Source organism: Nerophis ophidion, linkage group LG17, assembly GCF_033978795.1.
Source record: "Nerophis ophidion isolate RoL-2023_Sa linkage group LG17, RoL_Noph_v1.0, whole genome shotgun sequence".
Lineage (NCBI taxonomy): Eukaryota > Metazoa > Chordata > Actinopteri > Syngnathiformes > Syngnathidae > Nerophis > Nerophis ophidion.
In genome coordinates, this window is record NC_084627.1 from 11,965,101 (window position 1) to 11,977,339 (window position 12,239).

The 12,239-nt window shown below is 36.6% G+C and overlaps 1 protein-coding gene across 1 annotated transcript in view; it reads right to left on the reverse strand.

The window, feature by feature from the left end:
* LOC133536094 (phosphatidylinositol 4,5-bisphosphate 5-phosphatase A) overlaps window positions 1-12,239 on the reverse strand; it is a 32,106-nt gene that overhangs the window by 14,005 nt on the left and 5,862 nt on the right. The window contains exons 3-5 of the mRNA XM_061876292.1: window positions 7,090-7,197; window positions 6,908-7,016; window positions 5,164-5,280 (exon numbers count right to left, since the gene is read on the reverse strand). Coding sequence (XP_061732276.1) covers window positions 5,164-5,280; window positions 6,908-7,016; window positions 7,090-7,197 — 334 coding nt within the window. The remainder of the gene's footprint in view (window positions 1-5,163; window positions 5,281-6,907; window positions 7,017-7,089; window positions 7,198-12,239) is intronic.

The following is a 12,239-nucleotide window of genomic DNA, read 5'->3' on the forward strand; positions in this document are numbered from 1 at the left end:
TGTCATTTAACTAACATTATTACATCTGTATTTGTCGCCATCATGTGGTCAGGGAAGTTACTACATCTCAGAAGTGTGTATTTTGAATTAAAATTTGTATGAGTTTTTACAGGACAATTTCAAACATTTGTATGCACGTACAACACTTAAAACCTTTAACATGCCAGATGTGGAATTAAATCACGGAGTGGATTAACCGAAGAAATCCAATGTTTGAAGAATAGTGAAGCATGCTTGGTTATGGTTTAAAGCAGGGGTCAGCAACCTTTTTGAAACCAAGAGCTACTTCTTGGGTACTGATTAATGCCAAGGGCTACCAGTTTGATACACACTTAAATAAATTGCCAGAAATAGCCAATTTGCTCAATTTACATTTAACTATTTATTATCAGTAAATAATGATATTTATCTTTGTGGAAACACTGATCATCTTAATGATTTCTCACAATAAATATATATAGAAACAGATAAATATATTTAAAAAAAAGGGGGGTATTTCTGTCGTACATTTTTTTTCCTTCTACGGAAGGTTTTTCGTAGAGAATAAATGATGAAAAAAACACCTAATAAACTGCCTTTATTAATTATAAATCGGAGAAATTTGACTTATACTGGGAAAACTGGGTCAATTATGTCACGCCCCATAAGCCTGACTTAAATCTTGGGAATTAGTGTACTGTTTAAAAAAAAAAAAAAAAAGTATAAGTATCTGTTAGCGGACATCCATTGCTTAATGAAATTGAACAATGGATGTCCGCTAACTTTTTGCAACTCAACGCCAAAAAAACGGAAATGCTGATTATCGGTCCTGCTAGACACCGACCTCTATTTAATAATACAACTCTAACATTTGACAACCAAACAATTAAACAAGGCGACACGGTAAAGAATCTGGGTATTATCTTCGACCCAACTCTCTCCTTTGAGTCACGCATTAAAAGCGTTACTAAAACGGCCTTCTTTCATCTCCGCAATATCGCTAAAATTCGCTCCATTCTGTCCACTAAAGACGCTGAGATCATTATCCATGCGTTTGTTACGTCTCGTCTCGATTACTGTAACGTATTATTTTCGGGTCTCCCCATGTCTAGCATTAAAAGATTACAGTTGGTACAAAATGCGGCTGCTAGACTTTTGACAAGAACAAGAAAGTTTGATCACATTACGCCTGTACTGGCTCACCTGCACTGGCTTCCTGTGCACTTAAGATGTGACTTTAAGGTTTTACTACTTACGTATAAAATACTACACGGTCTAGCTCCATCCTATCTTGCCGATTGTATTGTACCATATGTCCCGGCAAGAAATCTGCGTTCAAAGGACTCCGGCTTATTAGTGATCCCCAAAGCCCAAAAAAAGTCTGCGGGCTGTAGAGCTTTTTAATTTCGGGCTCCAGTACTCTGGAATGCCCTCCCGGTAACAGTTCGAGATGCCACCTCAGTAGAAGCATTTAAGTCTCACCTTAAAACTCATTTGTATACTCTAGCCTTTAAATAGACTCCCTTTTTAGACCAGTTGATCTGCCGTTTCTTTTCTTTTTCTTCTATGTCCCACTCTCCCTTGTGGAGGGGGTCCGGTCCGATCCGGTGGCCATGTACTGCTCGCCTGTGTATCGGCTGGGGACATCTCTGCGCTGCTGATCAGCCTCCGCTTGGGATGGTTTCCCTGCTGGCTCCGCTGTGAACGGGACTCTCGCTGCTGTGTTGGATCCGCTTTTGACTGGACTCTCGCGACCGTGTTGGATCCATTATGGATTGAACTTTCACAGTATCATGTTCTCATAGTCATTATTGTCACCGATGTCCCACTGGGTGTGAGTTTTCCTTGCCCTTATGTGGGCCTACCGAGGATGTCGTGGTGGTTTGTGCAGCCCTTTGAGACACTAGTGATTTAGGGCTATATAAGTAAACATTGATTGATTGATTGATTGATTGATCTGTATATATTTTATTTTATTTCTGTTCATTATTATTATCAATGTATTATTTATTCTTTGCTGATTTAATTGATGTATGTGTAGATACTACCTTGTTTTTGTTTATCTCTGTTTCTTTTTCTTTTTTTGGGGGGGTGGGTGGCAAACAAAAATAATTTTGACCTTTAGGACAGACAACGGTTATGTGATGTATGTGAATATGATTTAGTAGATGGAAATGTCTGATGCTGGATGTCAATAAAAAAAAAAAAAAGAAAAAAACACCTAATTGAACGGTTTAAAAGAGGAGAAAACACGAAAAAAATGAAAATTACATTTTGAAACATAGTTTATCTTCAATTTTGACTCTTTAAAATTCAAAATTTAACCGAAAAAAAAGAAGAGAAAAAACTAGCTAATTCGAATCTTTTTGAAAAAATGTTAAAAATAATTTACGGAACATCATTAGTCATTTTTCTTGATTAAGATTATTTTTAGAAATTTTGTTGACATGTTTTAAATAGGTTAAAATCCAATCTGCACTTTGTTAGAATATATAACAAATTGGACCAAGCTATATTTCTAACAAAGACAAATCATTATTTCTTCTAGATTTTCCAGAACCCAAATTTTAAAAGAAATTCAAAAGACTTTGAAATGAGAGATTTTCCAGAATAATTTTTTTGAATTTTAATCATAAAAAGTTTGAAGAAATATTTCACAAATATTCTTTGTCGAAAAAACAGAAGCTAAAATGAAGAATTAAATTAAAATATATTTATTATTCTTTACAATAAAAAAAATAAATTTCCTTGAACATTGATTTAAATTGCCAGGAAAGAAGAGGAAGGAATTTAAAAGGTAAAAAGGTATATGTGTTTAAAAATCCTAAAATAATTTTTAAAGTTGTACTTTTTCTCTAAAATTGTCTTTCTGAAAGTTATAAGAAGCAAATAAAAAAAAATCATTGAATTTATTTAAACAAGTGAAGACCAAGTCTTTAAAATATTTTCTTAGATTTTCAAATTCTATTTGAGTTTTGTCTCTCTTAGAATTAAAAATGTCGAGCAAAGCGAGACCAGCTTGCTAGTAAATAAAAAAAATAGAGGCAGCTCACTGGTAAGTGCTGCTATTCAAAGGGGAACATTATCACAATTTCAAAAGGGTTAAAAACAATAAAAATCAGTTCCCAGTGGCTTGTTGTATTTTTTGAAGTTTTAAAAATTTTTTTACCGGTCCCGGAATATCCCTAAAAAAAGCTTTAAAGTTCTTGATTTTCACTATTTGTGATGCGACCGTCCATTTCCCTGTGACGTCATACAGTGCTGCCGATACAAACAACATGGCGGCTACCACAGCAAGATATAGCGACATTAGCTCGGATTCAGACTCGGATTTCAGCGGCTTAAGCGATTCAACAGATTACGCATGTATTGAAACAGATGGTCGGAGTATGGAGGCAGATAGCCAAAACGAAATTGAAGAAGAAATTGAAGCTATTGAGCGAATAGCTATTGACGCTAGTCGGCCATAGCCTGGGTGTACCTAATGAAGTGGCCCATGGCATGGCTGCCTTATTAGCATCGCCGGTAAAATGTGCGGACCAAACGATCAGGACTTTCGCATCTTGTGACACTGGAGCAACTCAAATCCGTCGATTGGTAAGTGTTTGTTTCGCATTAAATGTGGGTATCTAGTTTCAAATGTACATACAGCTAGCGTAAATAGCATGTTAGCATCGATTAGCGTAGCATGTTAGCATCGATTAGCTGGCAGTCATGCTGCGACCAAATATGTCTGATTAGCACATAAGTCAACAACATCAACAAAACTCATCTTTGTGATTTCGTTGACTTAATCGTTGCAAATGCATCTGCAGGTTATCCATACATCTCTGTGCCATGTCTGCCTTAGCATCGCCGGTCAAATGTGCGGACCAAACGATCAGGACTTTCGCATCTTGTGACACTGGAGCAACTCAAATCCGTCGATTGGTAAGTGTTTGTTTCGCATTAAATGTGGGTATCTAGTTTCAAATGTACATACAGCTAGCGTAAACAGCATGTTAGCATCGATTAGCGTAGCATGTTAGCATGGATTAGCTGGCAGTCATGCTGCGACCAAATATGTCTGATTAGCACATAAGTCAACAACATCAACAAAACTCACCTTTGTGATTTCGTTGACTTAATCGTTGCAAATGCATCTGCAGGTTATCCATACATCTCTGTGCCATGTCTGCCTTAGCATCGCCGGTCAAATGTGGAGACACTCTGGTACATTCAATGGGGGTCTGGCGGCAGATTTCTTGCCAGTGGTGCAACTTGAATCCCTCCCTGTTAGTGTTGTTACACCCTCAGACGAGGCATGATGTCTCCAAGGTTCCAAAAAATAGTGGAAAAAAACGGAAAATAACAGAGCTGAGACCCGGTGTCTGTGATGTGAAAATGAAAATGGCGGGTGTGTTACCTCGGTGACGTCACGTTCTGACGTCATCGCTACAAGAGCGATAAACAGAAAGGCGTTTAATTTGCCAAAATTCACCCATTTAGAGTTCGGAAATCGGTTAAAAAAATACATGGTCTTTTTTCTGCAACATCAAGGTATATATTGACGCTTGCATAGGTTTGGTGATAATGTTCCCCTTTAAGCTATTTTTAGAACAGGCCAGCGGGCGACTCATCTGGTCCTTACGGGCGACCTTGTGCCCGCGGGCACCGCGTTGGCGACCCCTGGTTCAATTGCATATCAGACAATTGCGATGACGACTTTTTAATGTCCATATCGAGTTAGTTTTTTTGCCTTTGGATTTTTTCAATGAAAAACACTGCGCTATGGTATAAAAAGGCGTAGCATTAAATAAGCTCTGCTTCTTCCTACTCCTTTTCGGACATGCTGTAATGAAACTGTAAGTCTGTGATGCTAACATTGAGTGGCAGGCACCTTCCTAATGAAGTGAACATTGTCAGTGACGCAGCATCTTAGGAATGAAAAGGAGGTGGACAGAAACTACAGGTGATGACAAAAGGTTGCAGACGTGGCAAAGGTCTTTGAATGCACAGCAGCAAGCGCGCCTGCTGCTGCTGCTGCTGCACTGACCTCAAAGAGAAGGAGACTGCAGCAGAGGCGTGTGATGACATCATCACAACAGTCATGAAGGTGCTAACACCTGCCGCCTTTCGACCGACACGTGCCGCGTCTGCACCGTCACCAAAGAGAGAGAGAGAGAGAGAGAGGATGTGACTTACCCAACATCCTCCGAGTCCCGTACGCGTGCTCTGTGTCTGCACGCCTCGGAGGAAAGGAAGATGGCAGAACTTGGAGAAGACCAGCAGCAGCACGCCTTGCATTCTCTGGGACGCCACCTGCGAGGCAGGGAAACATTCTGGATATCAACACTTTGCTCGTTTAGCATAGCACAACTGCCAAGATCTGTTTAATCAGGATTAATCACACATATTAATCATGATTAATCACACATATCAATCATGATTAATCACACATCATCATGATTAATCGCACATATTAATCAGGATTAATCACACATACTAATCATGATTAATCGCACATATCAATCATGATTAATCACATATTGTTCATGACTAATCACACATAATCGTGATTAATCGCATATATTAATCAGGATTAATCATACGTATTAATCATGATTAATCGCACATAATATTCACGATGAATCACACATATTAATCATGATTAATCACACATATTAATCGTGATTAATCACATATTAATCATGATTAATCGCACATATTAATCATGATTAATCACAAATATTAATGATGATTAATCACAGTAAATAACTTTTAAAAAGTCACAAATGCAACAAATATAGTCCATCTGGAAAGTGTTCACTTGTTCCACATTTCTCAGCCTTACTCCTTAATGGAGTAAAATCATTTTTGTCCTCAAAATTCTCCACACAGTACCCCATTATGACCATGAGGGGAAAAGTATTTTTGTATAAGCAGCATTTGAACAATATATGGAATGTGTTTGTGTGTGTGTGTATATATATATATATATATATACATACATACATGTATGTATATATACATACATATATGTATGTATGTGTATATATACATACAGTATATATCTATATACATAAATATATATGTATGTATACATATGTGTGTATATATGCATATGCATGTATACATGTATGTATACATGCATATATGCATACATACAGGTTGATTGGCAACACTAAATTGGCCCTAGTGTTTGAATGTGAGTGTGAATGTTGTCTATCTGTGTTGGCCCTGCGATGAGGTGGCGACTTGTCCAGGGTGTACCCTGCCTTCCGCCCGATTGTAGCTGAGATAGGCGCCAGCGCCCCCCCGCGACCCCAAAAGGGAATAAGCGGTAGAAAATGGATATATATATATATATATATATATATATATATATATATATATATATATATATATATATATATACATACATATATATATGTGTGTGTACACATATATAGATAGATAGTACTTTATTTATTCCTTCAGGAAAATTAAAATATGTATATATACACATGTGTATGCATATATATGTATTTATATACATATATGTATACATATATACATATATGTATACATATATGCATATTCCTATGTATGTATATATACTTATATATGTATACATACATACATACATATATATGTATGTATATACATATATGCATACACATATACATATATGTATATATATATATATACTGTATATATATATATACATACACATACATACACATACATACATATACATATATATATATATATGTACATGGTCTTGTCTATGATAATAATTGTAAACTATAGGCAAAATCCCCCCAAAAGTGTGGTTCCCCTTTAAAATTCTGGGTCTATGGTTATCATGACATATCTCTGTGATATAATGAAAGCTAAATATTAAGACGCTCCCTGAACTGAAGTCTGGCACGGTGCCAGTTGCATGCTGGGTACTTGACTGACTGACCAGGACGTATCCGGAGGGGCTGAGAGTGTCCATGCAGAGCTCGCTCCACTGGTCTGAGAACAGAGCATCCTTCAGTCGCTTGTTGATCATGGAGTTGACTTCCTGCAGTCTGGCGGGGGAACAGAAGGTCAGCGCTTGGCTGACAAAAAAAGAGCGAGTCGGCCTTTCTGCCTGCTGCTCACCCGACGACAAACATGTCGACGCTCCCGTCCGACACGTTGCCTCCAAACAGAGCGCCGAGGTCGTCCGGCGGCACGGCCGAGCCCACGTTCCAGGTGGCGATGTGGACCCTGAGACATGGTGGACATGATTCAGTGCGGGCTCATCCATCAACAGCAGTCAAGCCCTCCTTCTGGAGCCGTGATGTTCTCTTCCATAACACAAAGGACAAGATGGCCAGGAATGATGGAAGCATGTTTAGTAACAAGCTGTATAAAGCTGTAGAGCCACTAGAGATAAGTGCTATATAAATATAAACATAATTCAAATGTGATCTATCCTAATGGATAAGCAAAGAAGGAAAATAACAATCATGACAATGACACAATCAGATATAATTACATTGAATCATTTTGGGATAATTATTTGACATTTTTTAAGTGTTACTGCAGTAAAAAAAATATATATAATGGTCAAAATTTGCGACTGAAATTCATTTGACATTTTTATTATCCCCCTTTATTATTTTCGATATGACCCTAAGTATATTTGGTAAATGCGTCAAATTAAACATTCTTATCTTTCACATATATTTATTCATTTTTAATTATTTTTATATATATTTTTTTGTTTTTACATAATATATAAAAACAATTTTTTTAAGTTCTGTAACGAAAACTACAACCACAACCATAACACATTCTAAATTTAAATACAAAGCTATTAATATATATTTTTAATCATATGTATTCATATTTAGTTGTTTTTATGTATCCATTGATTATAATTTCAGAAGAATATGATTTTTCTATCCATTATAAGTTTTTTGCAGCTCAACACTATAAAAAGTATAACCACAATAATAAATGATTAAAATTAATAATAATAAAAACAATTGTCATCATTGAATAAGTCATAAAAAAAGTCATATTTATAATACATAGAAACATATTTCAACATTTATAAATGATAATATATTCTATGTGTAATTAAATACAATTTACATTAAAAAAACATTTTTCTATAATAAATAAATAATATTTTTTGCAGATTTACCGAAAACTATGACCACAACCATAAACATTCTAAAGTTAAATAAATATATTATAATACTTGTTTCATATTTAATCATATTTAGTTGTTTTTTATGTATTTGTATTTGTTATAATTTCAGTTGAATATATGATTTTTCCATCAAATACAGGTTTTTTTGCAGTTCCACACTACCAAAACCTAACCACAATAATAAATTATCAAAATTAATAATAATGAAAATAATTGTCATCATTGAATGAATATATACTATGTATAAAACTAAAAAGTCTCATTTATAATATATAGAAATATGTTTCGATATAGTATATATTATGTATAATCAAATAAATATCATAAAATAACATAAATGTTTGTGCAGCCCTTTGAGACACTAGCGATTTAGGGCTATAGAAATAAACATTGATGGATTGAATAAATGATTAAACTTAATAATATCAAAAAATAATATATACTACATATAAAACAAAAAAGTCATATTTATAATATATAGAAATATATTTCAACATTTATAAACGATAATATATTATGCATAATTAAATACAATTTACAGAAAATAAATATTTATCTATAATAAATACTATTTCTTGCAGTTTTACTGAAAACTACAACCACAACCAGAAAACATTCTAAATTTAAACAACTAACTATTAATATTTGTATCATATTTATTCATATTTAATTGTTGTTTTTAATGTATTTATATCTATTATAATTTTGGTTAAATATAAGATTTTTTAAATTAAATAGAGTTTTTTTGTAGTTCAACACTACTAAAAACTATAACCACAAAAATGAATGATTAAAATTAATAACAAAAATAATTGTCATCATTACATGTATATATAATGAATATATATTATATATAAAACCGACAAGGTCAAATTTATAATAAGTAGAAATATATTCCGATATTTATAAATGATAATATATACAAAATATAATTAAATACAATTCACAGATAATCTATAATAAACAAATACTATTTTTTGCAGTTTTACTGAAAACTACGATAACTGATTGAAATGTGTGTATATATATATATATATATATATATATATATATTTATAATAAATACAAATATATTTAAATATTTACAAATGATAATGTATACTTCATATGATTAAATACATAAAATAAAGTAATGTTGTTGTATACAGTAAGTACAATAATGATAAAAATGTCAATAAAATATATACAGCAGATATTAAATATTAAAATGTGATTTAAATGATAAAATTTAATAATAAACATAATTGTCATCATTACATATATGATGAATATATATTATATATAAAGCAAAAAAAAAGTCATTTATAATAAATAGAAATATATTTAAATATGTACAAATTATAGTATATCCATCCATCCATTTTCTACCGCTTATTCTATATGCTTTACATAATTAAATACAATTGACAGAAAAAATAATTTTTCAATAATAAATTAATAAATACTATATCTTGTTGTTTTACTGAAAACTACAACAATAACTGATAGAATGAATATATATTATATATATCTATATATATATATATATATATATATATATATATATATATATATATATATATATATATATATATATATTAAACATTTTCAAATGATGATATATGCTAAATATAATTAAACCTAAAATAAAATAATGTATTCATATACAGTAAGTAAAATAATAATATACATACAGCAGATATGAAATATTAAAATGTGATTAAAATTACCAAATTGAATAATAATTTAAAAATTGTCATCATTACATATAACTAAACGATAAATATATATATATATGCTATTTATAATTAAATACAATTTAGAGAAATAATTATTTTCTACAATAAATAAATACTATTTCTTGCAGTTTTACTGAAAACTACAACAATAACTGATGCAATGAATATATATATTATATATAAATCATATTCATAATAAATACAAATATATTTCAACATTTACAAATGATAATATATACTACATATAATGAAATACATGAAATAAAATAATGTATTCATATACAGTAAGTACAATAATAAAATATATACAGCAGATATCCATCCATCCATCATCTTCCGCTTAGCCGAGGTCGGGTCGCGGGGGCAGCAGCCTAAGCAGGGAAACCCAGACTTCCCTCTCCCCAGCCACTTCGTCTAGCTCTTCCCGGGGGATCCCGAGGCGTTCCCAGGCCAGCCGGGAGACATAGTCTTCCCAACGTGTCCTGGGTCTTCCCCGTGGCCTCCTACCGGTTGGACGTGCCCTAAACACCTCCCTAGGGAGGCGTTCGGGTGGCATCCTGACCAGATGCCCGAACCACCTCATCTGGCTCCTCTCGATGTGAAGGAGCAGCGACTTTACTTTGAGCTCCTCCCGGAGTGAAGAGCTTCTCACCCTATCTCTAAGGGAGAGCCCCGCCACCCGGCGGAGGAAACTCATTTCGGCCGCTTGTACCCGTGATCTTATCCTTTCGGTCATGACCCAAAGCTCATGACCATAGGTGAGGATGGGAACGTAGATCGACCGGTAAATTGAGAGCTTTGCCTTCCGGCTCAGCTCCTTCTTCACCACAACGGATCGGTACAACGTCCGCATTACTGAAGACGCCGCACCGATCCGCCTGTCGATCTCACGATCCACTCTTCCCTCACTCGTGAACAAGACTCCTTGGTACTTGAACTCCTCCACTTGGGGCAGGGTCTCCTCCCCAACCCGGAGATGGCACTCCACCTTTTTCCGGGCGAGAACCCTGGACTCGGACGTGGAGGTGCTGATTCTCATTCCGGTCGCTTCACACTCGGCTGCGAACCGATCCAGTGAGAGCTGAAGATCCCGGTCAGATGAAGCCATCAGGACCACGTTATCTGCAAAAAGCAGAGACCTAATCCTGCAGCCACCAAACCGGAACCCCTCAACGCCTTGACTGCGCCTAGAAATTCTGTCCATAAAAGTTATGAACAGAATCGGTGACAAAGGACAGCCTTGGCGGAGTCCAACCCTCACTGGAAACGTGTCCGACTTACTGCCAGCAATGCGGACCAAGCTCTGGCACTGATCGTACAGCGAGCGGACCGCCACAATAAGACAGTCCGGTACCCCATACTCTCTGAGCACTCCCCACAGGACTTCCCGAGGGACACGGTCGAATGCCTTCTCCAAGTCCACAAAGCACATGTAGACTGGTTGGGCAAACTCCCATGCACCCTCAAGAACCCTGCCGAGAGTATAGAGCTGGTCCACAGTTCCACGACCAGGACGAAAACCACACTGTTCCTCCTGAATCCGAGGTTCAACTATCCGGCGTAGCTTCCTCTCCAGTACACCTGAATAAACCTTACCGGGAAGGCTGAGGAGTGTGATCCCACGATAGTTGGAACACACCCTCCGGTCCCCCTTCTTAAAGAGAGGGACCACCACCCCGGTCTGCCAATCCAGAGGTACCGCCCCCGATGTCCACGCGATGTTGCAGAGTCTTGTCAACCAAGACAACCCCACAGCATCCAGAGCCTTAAGGAACTCCGGGCGGGTCTCATCCACCCCCGGGGCCTTGCCGCCGAGGAGCTTTTTAACTACCTCAGCAACCTCAGCAACCTCAGCCCCAGAAATAGAAGAACCCACCGCAGATTCCCCAGGCACCGCTTCTTCAAAGGAATACGTGTTGGTGGGATGTAGGAGGTCTTCAAAGTATTCCCCCCACCGATCCACAACATCCGCAGTCGAAGTCAGCAGAACACCATCCACACCATACACGGTGTTGATAGTGCACCGCTTCCCCTTCCTGAGGCGGCGTATGGTGGTCCAGAATTGCTTCGAAGCCGTCCGGAAGTCGTTTTCCATGGCTTCCCCGAACTCTTCCCATGTCCGAGTTTTTGCCTCCGCGACCGCTAAAGCTGCACACCGCTTGGCCCGTCGGTACCCATCCATTGCCTCCGGAGTCCAATGAGCCAAAAGAACCCGATAGGACTCCTTCTTCAGCTTGACGGCATCCCTCACTGCTGGTGTCCACCAACGTGTTCTGGGATTACCGCCACGACAGGCACCAACAACCTTGCGGCCACAGCTCCAATCGGCCGCCTCGACAATAGAGGTGCGGAACATGGTCCACTCGGACTCAATGTCCCGCACCTCCCTC